Source organism: Juglans microcarpa x Juglans regia, chromosome 2D (genome assembly GCF_004785595.1).
Source record: "Juglans microcarpa x Juglans regia isolate MS1-56 chromosome 2D, Jm3101_v1.0, whole genome shotgun sequence".
In the NCBI taxonomy this organism is placed as follows: domain Eukaryota; kingdom Viridiplantae; phylum Streptophyta; class Magnoliopsida; order Fagales; family Juglandaceae; genus Juglans; species Juglans microcarpa x Juglans regia.
In genome coordinates this window covers 34,861,019-34,877,736 of record NC_054596.1, presented here as the reverse complement: position 1 = coordinate 34,877,736, position 16,718 = coordinate 34,861,019, and the positions used below count along the sequence as shown (strand labels likewise).

The window sequence follows — 16,718 nt, the reverse complement described above, 5'->3', positions numbered from 1 at the left end:
TTTTGCATTAATTGATATAATCCTTAATTACCAATTAATATTATTCTGAAGTTGTTCAAAGTGTTAGGTGTGTTTTTTAAGTGTGGAAGCAAAGTTTTTCATGGAGGCCGACATCTAGAAGTAGACATTCATAAATCAACTTCAATAAGATGGATGCATGCATGCATGGAGGGCTTGAGAGGTAGTTAGCTATGAAACTTATTCATATTTTCGGCTAAAATAAAAAATAAAAAATAAAAAAATATGAATGGCAGATGTTACAGGTACAGCTTTTTTATAGCCAGGTTTTTCGATTCAAACTTGATTAAGAATATAGTTAGGCAGACTTAATTAGAATAAGCGAGAAATAGATGAAAACAAGAGGATAAGAACATAGTTCTGCGTCAAATAGATATATATAGATATAGTTATGTGATGAGCGAGTAGCATGCGCGCGCTTTAATCAACAATATCGATCAATTTTGGTATTATAAATAGTAGCATCATCATCCAATCTCTAACACGCAAATTTCAGATCGATGAATCCAAGTTCATCAGTTATGGCGGATAAAGTAGTAGTTAAAACCAACGTGCTTTGCATGTTTGTCTTGGTGATAATCTCATGCGCTTTCACCGTAGCAGTCGCAACAGTCTCGTACGACGACAAAGCTATCCTCATCAATGGAAAACGAAGAATTCTTATCTCAGGATCCATTCATTACCCACGAAGCACTCCTGACGTACGTACGGCCAGCATTCGAATATTGCAATCTTTACATGACTACTTAGCTTCTTCTTCTTCTTCTTCTTCTTCTTCTGTTTAGACATGGCTTAATTTATGGTTTCTTTGGTGAATGTATATACAGATGTGGCCTGGTCTTATTCAGAAGGCTAAACTTGGAGGGTTGGATGTCATCCAGACTTATGTCTTTTGGAATGGGCATGAGCCTTCTCGAGGACAGGTAAACCATGATAAAATACAAAATATCATCTTATCTAGTTTGATTTATTTACTTCAAATCTGTTTGCCTTTTTCATCCATTTTCTCTGTGTTTTACAGTACAATTTCCAGGGGAGGTATGATATAGTTCATTTCATAAAACTAGTCCAGCAAGCTGGTCTTTATGTGCACCTTCGAATTGGTCCCTACGCTTGTGCTGAGTGGAATTTTGGGTAAAGATCACACAACAACTCTGCCCTATATATATATATATATATAGATTGAAAATTCTGATTTTAATAAACTTTGTTCGATCAGGGGCTTTCCTGTTTGGTTGAAGTTCATTCCTGGTATTGCCTTCAGAACGGACAATGGGCCATTCAAGGTAAGAGATCACAGGGTGCTTGTAATTTATATATGTTTATTTGCAATATGTGAAAATTCACTTTTTATGACATTATATGTATAACTAATTAAGTTGTCTATGATATTTCTTATTAAAGGCTGAAATGCAAAGATTTACCACAAAGATCGTTGATATCATGAAGGCAGAAAGATTGTTTGAACCCCAAGGAGGCCCAATAATTCTAAGTCAGGTACGTAAAAAATATATGTATGTATGTGTTTAACAATGAACAATACTGTCAACCTTGTCTATACAACTGCTAGCTCGAATTTTAGGTAGGAGAAGAACGAGGCCGGTGGATATCTTGCCCCATACGTAAGGCATAAGCTAGCCTTACCATTAAATCAATTTATGAAGGAGACTGATTTGAGAGTGTGAATGTTACCCCATTTTTAAGGATTATGTAAACATGCCAACAATCTTATATATATAGTTGTAGCCTATGTCATATCAACCTAAATAGCTCCTTCTAGGCCTTATTTTTAATGTTTCTGATATTATTTTATTTGGGATTGGCCCATTCAGACACGCAGTACTTTTGATTAATCTGCTTGCTTACATGTCTATGGCAGATAGAAAATGAATACGACCTCGTGGAATACCAAATTGGAACTCCTGGAGTTGCTTATTCGAGATGGGCAGCTTCAATGGCACTGAATCAACACATTGGAGTACCATGGGTCATGTGCAAGCAACAGGATGCTCCTGATCCAATTGTAAAACTTCTTTTAATATTACTCTGCATGGCATTTAAAACTTTTGAATCTCTCTTAAGCTAATATTTTCTCTGTTCATATTACAGATAAACACTTGCAATGGTTTCTACTGTGAAAACTTCACTCCAAATAAAAACTATAAACCCAAAATGTGGACAGAACTCTGGACTAGCTGGTAATGTTTTTTGATGTTGTCCAACTTATTATAAATTTTTGATGTTATACTTCAATTCATTGAAGCTCTAGCTCTTTGTAAATCTTACGACCAGGTTTCTGGAATTTGGTGGTCCAACTCCATATAGACCGGTAGAAGATATAGCCCTTGCAGTGTTGAAATTCATACAAAATAAGGGTACTTACTTTAATTATTATATGGTAAGTCAATCCTTCCTAATATATGTCTGCAAAAAAAATCCATCCAATTGGGGTTTGAATCAGAAGAAACCATGCTTAGAGCTCTGCTTTCTTTGTCCAATTTCACTATAGTACCATGGTGGAACAAACTTCGGCAGGACTTCTGGAGGTCCGTTTGTTGCCACGAGTTATGATTACGATGCTCCACTTGATGAATATGGTGAGATTTCAAGAATAGAAAGAAACCTTCGAATTTCATGGAGAATTTCTATATTCTTTGTTGATTGTCTCTGATATATTCTATGCATGTCAGGGCTACCTAGAGAACCAAAATATACCCATTTGAGAAACTTGCATTTTGCCATCAAGCGTGCTGAACCAGCTCTAGTAGCCACAAATCCCATAGTGGCGTCACTTGGGAGAAATCAAGAGGTTTTCTTCTATACAGATTGCCAGATCTTGAATATATATTGAACCCCTTTCTCTGCTTGTGTGTTTGTGGGCAAGCATGCACGTTTGTTACAGTCGAAGTTATATTCCTGGTTCTTTACTGAATACTAATTTTGGTTCCCAATTCTTATTCATTACAAGGCTCATGTTTTCAAAGCACCTGGGGTTTGTGCTGCCTTCCTATCAAACTACGACCAGAGTTCTTCTGTAACTGTGAACTTTGGAAACGGTCATTACATTCTGCCTGCTTGGTCCATCAGCATTCTCCCTGACTGCATAACTGAAGTTTTCAACACTGCGAAGGTAATATCATTGTCTTTCAAAATTGGACTTTCGGCCTCCATTCGAGTTTGTCAAGTTTGAGAACTTATCCAGCTAGTGAGACTCAAAGAAATTTCAACAAACTGAAATTAATCTCTATTCTGTACTCAGACTAATCATCAAGGCTCGCATATGAATATGGTGCCGGTGGAAGGAGCATTCGGGTGGCAGTCATTCACTGAAGCTGTTGCCACTCCTGCTGATAAAGGTTCATTCACAGCTGATGGGTTAAAGGAGCAACTGAGTGTCACGTGGGACACCACTGACTATTTGTGGTACATGACAGAGTGAGTAACTTAGAACCTCAAACTATGGTGTTCTAAGAAGATTTTAATCAAAACTTGTTGAGATCAGTAGCTAAACTATATTTATCACTTTTGGATCTGATCTTTTGTCCCCACAGCGTGACTATAAACGCAAATGAAGGATTTCTAAGAACCGGAAAGCTTCCTGTCCTCAGTGTTGAATCTGCAGGCCATGCTTTGCAAGTTTTCGTCAACGGCCAATCAGTTGGTACACATTTTTTTGCCTAAAAGATAGATGTTTTGGGAAATAAAGCTCATGCTCTATTCTATTAACTCGTGGATTTTCCACTCTTTGGTAGGAATTGCTTATGGGAAAGGTGAAAATCCAAAAGTATCATTCTGGAAGGGAGTGAGCCTGAGAGTGGGGGTCAACAAGATTGCTTTGTTAAGCGCTACTGTTGGACTTCAGGTCTGTATTTGCATTCATGATCAGTCTACTCCTTTTGCAAAACATTCCTGGTGGCACCGGAACCACACATTTGTCTTCTTTTGGTCGTTATGCATCTAGTTTTTATTGATTTCAGAATATCGGCCTGCATTTTGAGTCATGGAATGCCGGAATTCTTGGCCCGGTCACCTTGTCGGGTGTCAATGCTGGAAAATGGGACATGTCACGATGGAAATGGTCCTACAAGGTTTGTTTCCTCCATAGCCTCCCTTCACTGATCTCAAATGTCACTTCCCATCATACTGAAAAAAAATATGGAATTCAAAACTTATATACCAGCAACATGAATCATTCATATAATATAGAGCCTCAATAGTAAAAGGGCACCTGAAGTTTTTTAAAGAAAATGTCTTCAAAACTAAGACATAAAAACAGTTCTCCACAGGAATGGATCAGTGTTTAAATAAAACTTAAAATACATATGCAATGTGAGGTGAAGCCTGGATGCATGGTTTACTCACTTGTGTGCATGGTTTTGAACAGAAAGGTCTAAACGGTGAAGATATAAGTGTGTTTTCGTCCGGAGGAAGCTCCATTGTGAGGTGGACAGGAGGAGCAGGACTAGTGACAAAGCACCCTCTGACATGGTACAAGGTAAGAACGATCCTGCTACCCAGATAATGGCTTTTTCAATTCTCCTCCGGAATTTGGGACAAAAATATGCAAGTTTTTGTAGATAATATTGATTTCGTGGTTGATATTTGCAGACTAATTTTGATGCCCCACAAGGAAATGAACCATTGGCTCTAGATATGAGCAGCATGGGAAAGGGTGAGGTATGGATAAATGGCCAAAGCATTGGGCGCCACTGGGCTGCAAACAAGGCATATGGTAACTGTGGCACATGCAGTTACACTGGATATTACAATGAAAAGAAATGCCTAAGTGATTGCGGGAGCCCCTCTCAAAAATGGTGAGAGGGAATTTTAATAGTTTTCAAAATCATACCTCATTGCATCCACATCTCTACACATTGAAACCGATTTCTAACAAGGTTGTTGTTAATTACAGGTATCATGTTCCACGCTCATGGCTAAACCCGAGGGGAAATTTAATGGTCGTGCTTGAAGAATGGGGTGGTGACCCAAGAGGAATTTCTTTGGTCAAAAGAATATGATAAAATACCTCTTCGAGGGGAAATCATTGGTCTTGATCCTTTGATTCTTCTACAGAAGCATATTAGCAAATCTTATGTTTTGTGATATTCCTTCCATTTATTTATATCATCCTCATTGAATTATGCCCAATTCTCCTGTGTAAATAGGAGTAGTATGTGGTGTATGTACAATTCAATCCAATATAATGAAATGATTTGTTGATATGACATATTTTAAGCGGATTTATATATTTGAAGCAACGTATAATTTCTTCTGTCATTTCTAATCTCAAAAACATGTCGTTTATGGAATCTTATAATACAAAAAGAAAAATTGATTCACTTACAACTATTTTATAAAAAAATTAAAAACCCAAAAAAAAAAAATTGTGGGTTAAAAGACGAGGAAAGTATTCAAGCATTTTTTAAAAAAAAAAATAATTGAGACCCAAGTAGCCATTGTTTAACCCCTGCGAGCTTTTTCATTAGATTCTTTGTTAGTTTTAATTGTTTTCATGTTTTCGAACTTTTCTTTAATTCTTGATATTGGTCTTATTTAATAATCAAGACCCATATTTGCCCCTCATTTAGCCTCACTTATTTTCATAACTATTCACATCTAATCATTACAATTTTATTAAATTTTTACATAAAATAGAATAAATAATTCAACTTTTTTAACTTTCATATCATCTTATCTCATCTGCGAAAATAAACAAGACCTATCGTTTTTTCAAACTCAAAGCTTCAAAAATCTTAATCTTGAGTTTATAGTGAGAGATGCTTTATTATTACTCCTTCCACTTAAGAATGATTTTATACTATCGTCAATTCTCTTATAAATAGGAGTAGTATCTGATCTAAAATTGTCTTCATTTCTTTTTATAAATATGAGTAGAGAGTATCTTCAAAGGAAAAGTTTACTATGCCGTCCAAATCATACCGCTCGGTTTGACTGTACGGTATTTTTTTTTTTAACTTACCGAATGATGAAGAAAATGATTTTAAATGTATTGATATATTTTTTTTAAAATATTTAAATATATTAAAAAATATGAATAGAAAAAAAAAATTTATAACTAACGATAATATCAAACAGTATTACTCGAACGACAGAGTAGCGCCCCTTATCTTCAAATTGGACATGGTGTCAACTTCCATTTAACACCATCCAATATATGGCTGGCACATCAGTCATTTCGTTAGTTTTAAATTGAGCCGCGTCTCAGAGAATCATATATAGCCAACAAAAATAAAATCTGATTTCGAGCTCTAGAGACCTCCCTTGCCCTTCATCAGTCCCAACTCCCAAGTCTTTCTGGATTTTGAGAAAGAAAAGTTCTCTCTGTGTTTGTTTATTTGGTCTCAGAAAAAATTGTTAAAAAATTTTTTATTTATAAAATGATTACATAAAAATAAAATTATAAAATATAAAAATAAATTTATAAATTGATGTGATTTGATATAATACGTTAAATTATAAAATTATTTTTACTATAAAATAGATATAACAGATTCTAATTAAAAATCTAACATAGAAAGAAGTATAACCTTCCGTTTCTCTTCTTTTCTAAATCAAAATTGAAAATCAAACTAAAGCATGAAAATTAGGCTTACCCAAGAAAGAAGTTTATCTTCTTGTCATCAGTCTCTTAATTTCGAACATAATAGTAAGTGGGCATTTTTTTCCCTTTGCGATTGTAGAGGCTAGTTGGCAGCAAGGGGTGGAGAGAGAGAGAGGCTTGAGGAGGGAGAGAGGGAGAGAGATATTGTTTGAACGTGGCCGGTTCTATATTTTTCTTATTAAAATGATGACGTGTTAATCGGTTATTGGTGGGTGTAAATACCCTCTTTATACCGGAACCGGTTCCCAGCTTCTCTCGTACGTGTAACATAAGTAAAGTTCAATTAAATATAGAATAATGATAGCCTTATCCTTCTTCTACTATCTTTTTACTATTTCTTTTTATTTTTAATTCTTTTTAAAAATTTTTTTTTACTTAATATTCAAGAAAATGATTATTAGTGAAATTATATATATATTTTTTTTATAAAAATGTGAAAAAATTAAGTTAAAAAATTTTCTTCTGCTATTTCTCTAAAAGAAAAAATGAGCAGTACTTGAAAATGTACAAATAAATGAGTAAAAAAATAATAAAGAAAAAATAAAGAAAAATTATTTTAATAGAATAGAGAAAGAATATGAAGTGAGATGCAGGAGGTTTTGAAAAGATGACTAAAATTTAGAATAAGATTTAAAAAAAATGGTATTTTTTAATCAAATTATAGGAAAATTTATATGAAGTTAATGTAAATGCTCTTACAAAAGCATCCCTCGAACCCTCTTGGATAAAATAATAATAATTTTACATATGAGTTCTGCACGACAAAACTTCAATCCTAGTACAGCTATTTCTACACTCCCAACCTCCAACTACCAAACACCAAAAGGAAATCCCAAGAACGAATAAAATTAGGGATAAAAGAAAAATATTTATCTAAAGCGAAACTCATTCATCAAAGTAAAGAGATCTAATATTTGTTTTTGTTTTGGATGGAAAATAAATATGGTTGAAATAAGCATGGAAGTACTTGAACAAGAGCATGCACATTTTGAAAGAGACTAGCACAACTTAACACCCGGGCCAGGCCCAGCACCAAGCCCACGAACTAATAATTTTTATTGAAGTTAATATGTATGGGAAGCCCATTCAAGACTTAACGAGTAATTTAAAATAGGTTACGGGTCCAAAATTTAGTTTGTGATAAATAGATTTTTTTGGGCATAAATTACATTTATCGGGCCAATATTTCAGAAACCTTATTGAGATTAATTGGATAATTTTGTATAAGTCGGCAAGCTACGATTTTTGGTTAGCTGGTTTTTTTTTTTCTTTTTTTTTTAGGCCCTAGAGACAAATAGTTGATTTTTAGGTCTGTTAGGGTTTAGCGGATGACTTTGGACTCTATAAATGTGTTAAAGCCTATTTTATAGACCAAGTAGGCCATTTTTAATCGGTAGTGGCCCAAGAAGTTTTGCTAAAAGCCCATACTCAATATCTTGACTTACATGTAAGTTCCATGCACGTTTCTGCTCTCCCCTTTCCTCCTCTACCTATATATATATAAAAGTATATACCTTTTTATACAAGTAGAAATCTCCCTCAACTAGGGTTGCCGCACATATAAAATCTCTTCAGTTTCCTTAACTCTATATCTCTCCCAGGTACAAGCATATCATTCACATTTTAGAAACTACCTGTTAGCAACGTTTTTTGCACACCTTTGGGCTCGACTTCGACAACTCAAGTCTTCCGAAATAGGCCTGCAAAAGATGGGAGAGAATGCAACTAAGAGAGAGTGGTCTTGAGGTTGGGGAGTCTCCGATGCCACAGTTAGTAAATATTCTTGGAAGTTTGTAAATAAGTGAAATAGTTCTAGGGATCAGAGAGAGTATTCTCGTATATGGGACCTGCTATTTATACTATAAGCTTGGGGGGGGGGGGACAGATTGTGTATGCCCTCATGGAGTCCATGTCCTTCATACTATTCCCTGTGTCAGAGTCATTTAATGCGGCGTGGCTTTGTGACAGCATTATTAATTTGGCGTGTAGCCCGGGTAGTAGTGCCATTAATGCAACGTGATTTTCTGATTTCCTTCTCCCAGATAATATACTTGGTGGTCTGTTGATGTTTTTCCTGTCAGGTGATCAAGGGTTCTCTGCACATTACGCCTACCATGTGGACAGGCACTTAAGAGCTGGACACTACTCGAGGGGCCTTGAGATCGACGACTCTTATCCCCTACAACACTCTCCCTCTTTCAGGTTGCGTCCAGAGGACCCTACCCATGGGCCGGGTTGTAGATTTTGTTTATTCTAGGCTGGGCCTTTGGTCTTAATTCCCTTAACTTTCATTCACAGGCCCGCTATGTTTAGAAAGGAGGAAAAATTTTCTTATAGTTACTCCGTTAATTCTCACCAGATGAGTATGATGGGACTTTATGACTATTCGAACCTGCCTTGCCTCTAAAGTCGAGATCCCTTTGTTGATGCTCGTGCGACCCCAAAGTTCAGAGTGACTCCCGTCGTTTGGTTATCCTCGAAACACTTTCCCATCATTTTTTATTGGCTCACCTTTTGATGATTATGATGATATCTTTTCAAGCTCATTAATGCTGAGAATATCAAGTGGCTCTTTGCATTCGCGTCGCTTTGTGGATTGCACTTCCAGAATTTGAAACGGCTCATACTTCTTCCTTCTGCATGGGGTGTGGGAGACTAATCGTCGCCTTTCCTCTATATAAAGTTGGAATTGGGATTTCATTTCTTTTCATTACGTTGTAGCCTTCTTACCATTCTCATTTTTCCAATTTTTCTTTCCTCTGCCCAACCTTCTTTCTTGCTCCACTCTTTGGGCCTGGGGGTGGCGTTGTCTTTCCTACTCCGCGTATTCCCTCCTTCCTTGCTGGGAGAAATAGTCCTTGGTATTATATGAGGTGGACCTGTGGTATGTACAATAGCGGCACACTATACCTTGATCATCCTCTCTTCGGGTGGCAGAGGTGTCGGCCTTGCGTATGGTGAATGTGGGCATGTCAAATCAAGGTCCCAGTCCCTTTGTCGGGACTGCTTCTCGCCTCTTATCTTGAGAGCTCTTCTCCGGCTTCTCATGGGGCTTAGCTTTAGCCGGGGCCTTTCCACTCTTCTCTTCTCTGCTTGCTCCAACTCCTTCCTTCTTGGCTTTGTTAACGCCTAAAGAGTGTCTTCTGCGTTGATGAAGTTATTGGCCTAGTCGATGAACTCTTGCAATGTCACAGGAGTCCTCCTTGTCAGCTCGGCCATAAATTGGGATCGTAGCCATACTGCTCCCAGAAGTGCCGCCAAGGTTATCTTCTCGTCTTGGTCGTTAGTGGTCATGCGCTCCTTATTGAACCGGGCTAGGTAGGACTTTTGGCTTTCATCCTCCGCTTGTTTGATGGTGAGGAGGTATGCCGTCGGACGCCGCCTCCTTCGACTCGACATGAACTGAGTTAGAAACAATTGAGCTAGCTCGCCAAAACTGTCCTTTGATCTGGGTGCCAGAGACTCGAACCATATGCTTGCCGGCCCCTTTAGGGTTAGTGGAAACACTCTGCACACTACTTCACCTGGGAAGCCATGCAACGTCATATGAGCCCTGAAATTTTCCAGGTGCTCAAGAGGGTTCATTCCTCTGTCATATATTTTCATGGCTGGGACCCTGAACTTTGGTGGTAAGCGCACCACCATCACCTCCTCCATGTAGGCCAGTACTTGTGAGCAACTGGTCCACCGTTGACCATGTACCCGCCTTTCTTGCTATTTCCTCATATTTTCCTTTAAGGTTACGGAGCTTGTACTGCATGTTCTTCTGCTTCTCCTCCTTATTTGGTTCAGTTTGTGTGTTCTGGGACCTTGCATGCTCACTATTACTGGACTCTGCTTCACCGTCTCGCTCCTGCCGAGGTTTTCTAAGTTCCAAATTTTCCTTATGAAGTATTTGCACTTCATTAGTTAATTTTGTCACCCATTCTTCCATGTTTTTCAATCTTATTTCCATGGTGTCTCCTACGTCTCTCTTGAGTTATTCGAAACGGGTTGTCACAGCCATGAGAAAGACGTGTAAGATTTATTCGAATCCCATAGATGACGCTACTATTAACGTTGTGGTTCACACATCTTTAGGCCAGGCTCCGACAATTCAAGTCTTGCGAAATGGGCCTGCAAAAGATGAGAGAGAATTCAACTAGGAAAATATGACTTTAGGGCTGGAGAGTCTTCGATGCTAAATATTCTTAGAAGTTTGTAAATAAGTGAAAGATTTCTAAGGATCAGAGAAAGTATTCTCGTTCCTGGGAACTGCTATTTATACTATAAGCCTGAGGGGGACAGATCGTGTCTACCCTCATGGAGTCCATGTCCTTCATAATGTTCCTTGTGTCAGAGTCCTTTAATGCGGCGTGGCTCTGTAACTGAGTCATTAATTTGGCGTGTAGTTCGAGCCGATTTGCTTCTCCCAGACAATATCCTTGATGGTCCGTTGATGTCTTTCCTGTCGGGTGATCAAGGGTTCCCCGCACATTACCCCTACCATGCAGATGGACACTTGAGAGTTGGACACTACTTAATAGGCCTTCAAATTGACGAGTCTCATCCCTACAACAGCCTCCCTCCTACAGGTTGTGTCCAGAGGACCCTACTCATGGACTAGGTTGGAGACTTTTGTTTATTCTAGGCTGGACCTTTGGTCTTAATTCCCTTAGCTTTCATTCACAGGCCCACTGGGTTTTGAAAGGGGAGAAAATCCCCATAGTACCATTATCAATTTATCAAGTCATGACAAACCTCCCCTATTTATACGTTCACTAAACCAAAACAATGGCCAACCTCCATGAACGTGAAACTGAAAGTTGCCGTCATGCCAATTGCTCCCCATAGAGGTGAAGACCCACTCCATTACACCTAACCTACTACAAGTATTATCTATAGACCACCGTGGGTCAGGCCCCTCCCTGCACCACTGCAATCTCCTTCCTTTGCTCAGCCACCGTGCACTGCTAAGCTACATATGTTGCCTGGAAGTCCTTCGTACAGAAGGTTGTGGTCCAAGCCGCAGCACCTCCATCACTTGGGTCCACCTCCACGCCCAGTTGCAGTCACAGTACCATCGAAGACCACTACTGCCACCCTAAACCGCAAACCACTTCAAGCCCCTCTGTCCAGCCATCACCTATAACTCACAAGCCCAGTTGCACCGTTGCCCTCCTCCATTGTAAATCACCACCAATCGATGCTTAGCCCCATGTTCAGCCACCCACGCACATCCCCAAACATCCTATGTTTTCATAACAAAAAATAGAGCAAACTCCTCCACTGCAGCCTAGTAGCTCAGCCTCGAAGCCCATGATGGAACAACTATGAACCACCAAGACAAGCCATAGAAACTGCTGGCCATGTCACCTTCCATCACCCCGTGTCAATCCGGTAAGCGCCCACCTGATCCCCCCCACAGTCTCTTTTACATCCCTTTTCTCTCAGTTTCTCACTATCTCTCTCTCTCTCTCTCTCTCTCTCTCTCTCCCAGCCACCTTGCCACGACTTCGTTGCTATTCTCGGTGAGTCTAACGCACGGTCTCTTTCTCTCAGTATGTGTAGTTCAAAACTTATTTACTAGCCTTTCACTTTTACCCACATATTATAAATTTTTACAAGATTGCCCTTAATAACCCTTTTCCGTGTGGCTTCATTGCAAAGGTTTTGAACCTTTTTACTTGTTTGGATTTAGAAACTATCTCAACTCATCTCATCTTATCTAATCATTACAACTTTTTCAAACTTACACATAAAATATAATAAACAATTCAATTTTTTCAAATTCTAAAATAATAATATTAAAAAATAAAATTCTAACAATATTTTATTCAACTTTTAACTTTTATTTCATCTCATCTCATCTTAACTCACTATCCAAACCTCCCAAGTGTATTGATCAAGATGACCCTGACTTTTCTTTTAGATGGACTGAACTCTTGTGGACTTTTGTTGTAGATGTGTTTAAAATAATTATTTTAGAAACTATTTTTTTTAGTTGGACTTATTTTACTTCAGGACAGTCCAAAAACTTTATTTTACATAAATTAGTTAGAGAAATTAAGTGGATATCAATGACTTTGGGAAGTGATGATGTTTTAGAGTTACGAGAGTTTTAGATTTTTAGGAAAAATAGATTATTTTAGCATTTCAAGTTTAAATATTAAAATATGTGTTTAATAAGAGATTTAAGTAAGTTATATGTTTATTTTATAGATGACGATTGATATTTGTGTGGTACTATTGTGAAAAAATTCAGAAAATTTATTAAGAAGTCTAGGTAAGCAGGGTTCATATGCTAGACTTTACATAAAACAAATGGACTGAGTTTAATTTTATGAAAAATATGCATGTTTTGTTATGAAAAAAAAAAAAAAAAAACTTAAAATCAACCTCGATCATTTTATCTACATTTTCATGAAATTCGTATATGAAGAGAAAAATGTTTTCTGTCATGACTGTCTAGACATGAGCTATATTTTTTACATTTTATTTCTGAACTATGCAAAAAGAGCGAATATGAAAGTTTGTGCATGATTATATGAAGATGATCTAAATATGTTCTGTTCTGTTTTGTACTCTGTTATGATATGATGTGATCTCTAGAAACCTCTGTGATGACATTCTTTTTCTATTCTATTCTGACCTTACCACGGGTATAAAACTGCAGTCTCTCTTTGGGTTGGTACTAACTTTTCTATTTCTGGTGCACCCACTTTGGAAGTAAAGTGGTTTTTTGTGTGAACTTTCCTGTGTACACACTCTGGGCTTTGAGAATGATAAAGGGAATATAACACATTCTGTTTCTACTCAGTTGGCCGTCGGGGTTTGCACAACCCTACCACGGGGGTTAAACATTGAATTCTGTTCTGATATGATCCTCAGTTATGTTATGCCAAATGACTTTTAAATATGAATATTTTGAACTGTCACTCTGATATTTTGATAACATGTTGTGATTCTGCATTCTGAAACTAAAAATGTTTTGTTTTGCATTCTGAACTTTGTAAATACTTATATTTACATACTAGTATATGTTCTCTGCTTACTGAGTTGTTGATAACTCACTCTTGATCTCCACAATATTTTCAAATAGTCTTGATAGTTCAGCTGGAAATCAAGAGTAGGAAACACGAACAAGATTAGATAATCGTAGATGAATAAGTGCCAAATGGTATAAGTAATTACTAGAGAGTCTTATTCAGTAGATTTATTATTTTCTAATGATTTGGATAATTTGAGACGTGGATATTTTTAAGTCTTTATGGAGGTATTACTTTATTATGTTAAGTTTTATATTTGATGTCCCTGTGGAGGAACGTATATATTTAGTTTGAACAAGTAAATTTATATTTTATGAAGTTTTTGGAGTATAAATAATTGTGTTATAGGAGATGATTTTAGGTGACAAAAAGTATCTCTTCAACCCATCCTGGATCGGGGCATTACAACAATCCAAATCACTCTGCATAAGGCAAAATGCTAAATGAAACAAAAGTAACCTCAATAAATGAAACAAAAGAGAATTTAGCATAACCCTCGAAAGGTTTGTTGAGATGACGCGGCGTCAATAAGTAGATTGAAATAGATTCGTAAAATAATCTAATCACCTTTGCTAAGAGTCTGGAACGGCCAAATAAGTAGATTGAAATCTCTTTACTCACTAGAAGCTTTTAATAACACTTAGTAGGCTCTGAGTTTCAAAATCTTTCCACTTTATTTTTCTTTATAGTAAGATTAAAAAAAAAAATTGTTTTGCCTCCCTACCCCAACTTATGTCGTTGAGACCACTGAATAGCCCTTATCCCACACCAAAGGCCATCATCAGGGTGGAGGAAGGGTCTTCCTTCCCCCCTTCTAGCTAGCTAATCAAGTTTTTAGCCAATCTATCTATTTTTTTCCCAACACTTTTCCTAAATATTTAGATACATATTTTGCTTTTGTAGAAGAGCTACATAAGTTTGAGATGTTGGCATTTGACCCTTACCTCCCACTACACAAACTTTTCCCTCAAGGTTCGTCTCCGTCCTCTTTGTAATGTGTTGAGGATCCCTCCAAATGATGCGAATCACAATCCACATACACCAAATCTGGAGTACTTGAATCTCATGTTCGCCCTTTTCCTCTCTTGAAACAAGTCCATATCGTAACACTCTAGCCTCATACACACCTTGCATTTTACTAACTCCTTTCCATTTCATCACCTCCTCAATCAACTACTCACCCCTCTCACCTATTAATGCATGTGCCACATGCGCCAACACACTAGTCTAGCTCTCTCTCCACTTTTTTAAAGCACTTATAAGCTTTCTTTTTCTGAAAAGAACCTTTTATCCTATTACCCTATTGAAAATGTAAAGGATGGAAGATTAGATATCTTCAACTATTGTCTTCACATAGTAAAAGGTTACCTATAACTTTGTTGGATTTGTGGAGCCTAGTTTGTGAGATGAGAAAATGCCAGACAAAAAGTTTGCTTAATAGTTGCACGATAGGTCGCTCGAGCGAACATCAGACATAGAGTTTGCTCAAGCTCGCTTGAAAAGTCGCTCGAGCAAGCTTAGGCAGAGAGTTCGCTCGAGTTCTGTTCAACATTGTGCTTGAATGAAATAATCCAAAATTTATTTTTCTTAGGGTTTCCACCTCTTGCTATATATATGTGTGTTATGTATGGTTCAAGATATTTTTTTAGGCACAGAGAGCAGAATGGAATAGAGAGAAGAAAAGAGAGAGGTAGCCCTTGTGTCAAAGAGAGAGAGAGAAAATGAGAAAGAGACATTATATTGCTCCACATTCTCCCTACTTTCTTATGAACAAAATCCTCTGCAACTCCATAGAAGTACGCATGTTGCCGAACTATGTGTAAACCTTGTGTCATGTGATTGTTTATTTTTCTTGTTGCTTGTTACTTGTCTGTATCATCGTTGGTAAGAACTTGGTGTCTTTTTCCACAACAACTAGTATCATAGCGCCAAGGAGAATGATGGCAGGAGATGATGTGAAGGTTGGAATCGAGAAGCTTGACGGTACAAATTTCGGGTACTAGACAATGCAAATCAAGGATTACCTCTATAGGAAAAGGCTCTATCTTTCTCTATTAGGAAAAATGCTGGAGGTCATGAAGGATGCTGATTGGAACCTGTTAGATCGAAAGGTCAAGGGGTTATATGGCCCACTCTGTCAAGATCGATTGCACACAATGTTATTAAGGAGAATACCACAGTGGATCTCATGGCAGCTTTGTTTGGTATGTATGAAAAGTCGTTGGTTAATAACAAGGTGTATTTGATGAAGAAATTGTTCAATCTGAAAATGATAGAAGGTACGTCTGTTGCCCAATATATAAATGATTTAACACTATCACAAACCAATTTTTGTCTGTTGAGATTGAGTTTAATGGTGAGATTCGGGCATTAATCATGATGACATCATTATCGAATAGTTCGAAGGCCATGAGAATGGTTGTGAGTAATTCTACCAGTAAAATGAAGTTGAAATACGATGATATTCTAGATTTGATTCTTGCTGAGGAAGTGCATAGAAGAGATTCTAGTGAGATCTCAGGTTTGGGTTCTACCCTAAATGTTGAAAGTCCAAAAATAAGAGTAAGGGCAAGTCAAGGTCTAGGCAACAAACGACTTGATGTAATTGTAGCAAGATGGGCCACGTCAAAAGAGATTGCCAGAATCTAAAGAAGAATGAGGATGATGATGTGAATGAGGTGGCTGAGGAAAAAGTTGCTCTATTTCTTGCAGTGCATAGTCTAGTTTACGATTGAGTGTTGGATTCAAGAGCTTCATTCCATACCACTTCACACCGAGAGATCATGTAAAACTATGTTACTGGTGATTTTGGTAAGATGCACATGGCTGAAGGAGAAGCATTGGATGTAGTGGGAGTAGGAGATGTGCCCATCATACTCCCAAACAGGAATGTGTGGACTTGTAGAAAGTCAGACACACTCTTGAGTTGAAGAAAAACCTAATCTCTGTGGGACAACTTGACGATAGCAATCATTTGGTAGTTTTTTTGGGAGCTGCATGGGAGGTCAAGAAGGGTGCAATCGTCTCGGTTCATGGTCAGAGAACAAACA

General features: G+C 37.5%; 2 protein-coding genes across 2 annotated transcripts in view; both read left to right on the top strand.

Annotated features, from left to right (window-relative positions):
- Positions 1–16,718, top strand: part of LOC121248479 (beta-galactosidase-like) — a 51,456-nt gene that overhangs the window by 12,083 nt on the left and 22,655 nt on the right. The window lies entirely within an intron of this gene.
- On the top strand, positions 326–5,269 carry LOC121248480 (beta-galactosidase-like). Its single transcript, XM_041146954.1, has 18 exons — positions 326–719; positions 846–941; positions 1,040–1,152; positions 1,238–1,304; positions 1,423–1,515; positions 1,898–2,041; positions 2,128–2,216; positions 2,311–2,416; positions 2,528–2,615; positions 2,709–2,827; positions 2,987–3,148; positions 3,278–3,453; positions 3,570–3,679; positions 3,771–3,880; positions 3,996–4,106; positions 4,403–4,513; positions 4,627–4,832; positions 4,931–5,269. The coding sequence occupies exons 1-18, from the start codon at positions 519–521 to the stop codon at positions 5,034–5,036; spliced, it is 2,208 nt and encodes a 735-aa protein (XP_041002888.1). The 5' UTR covers positions 326–518; the 3' UTR covers positions 5,037–5,269.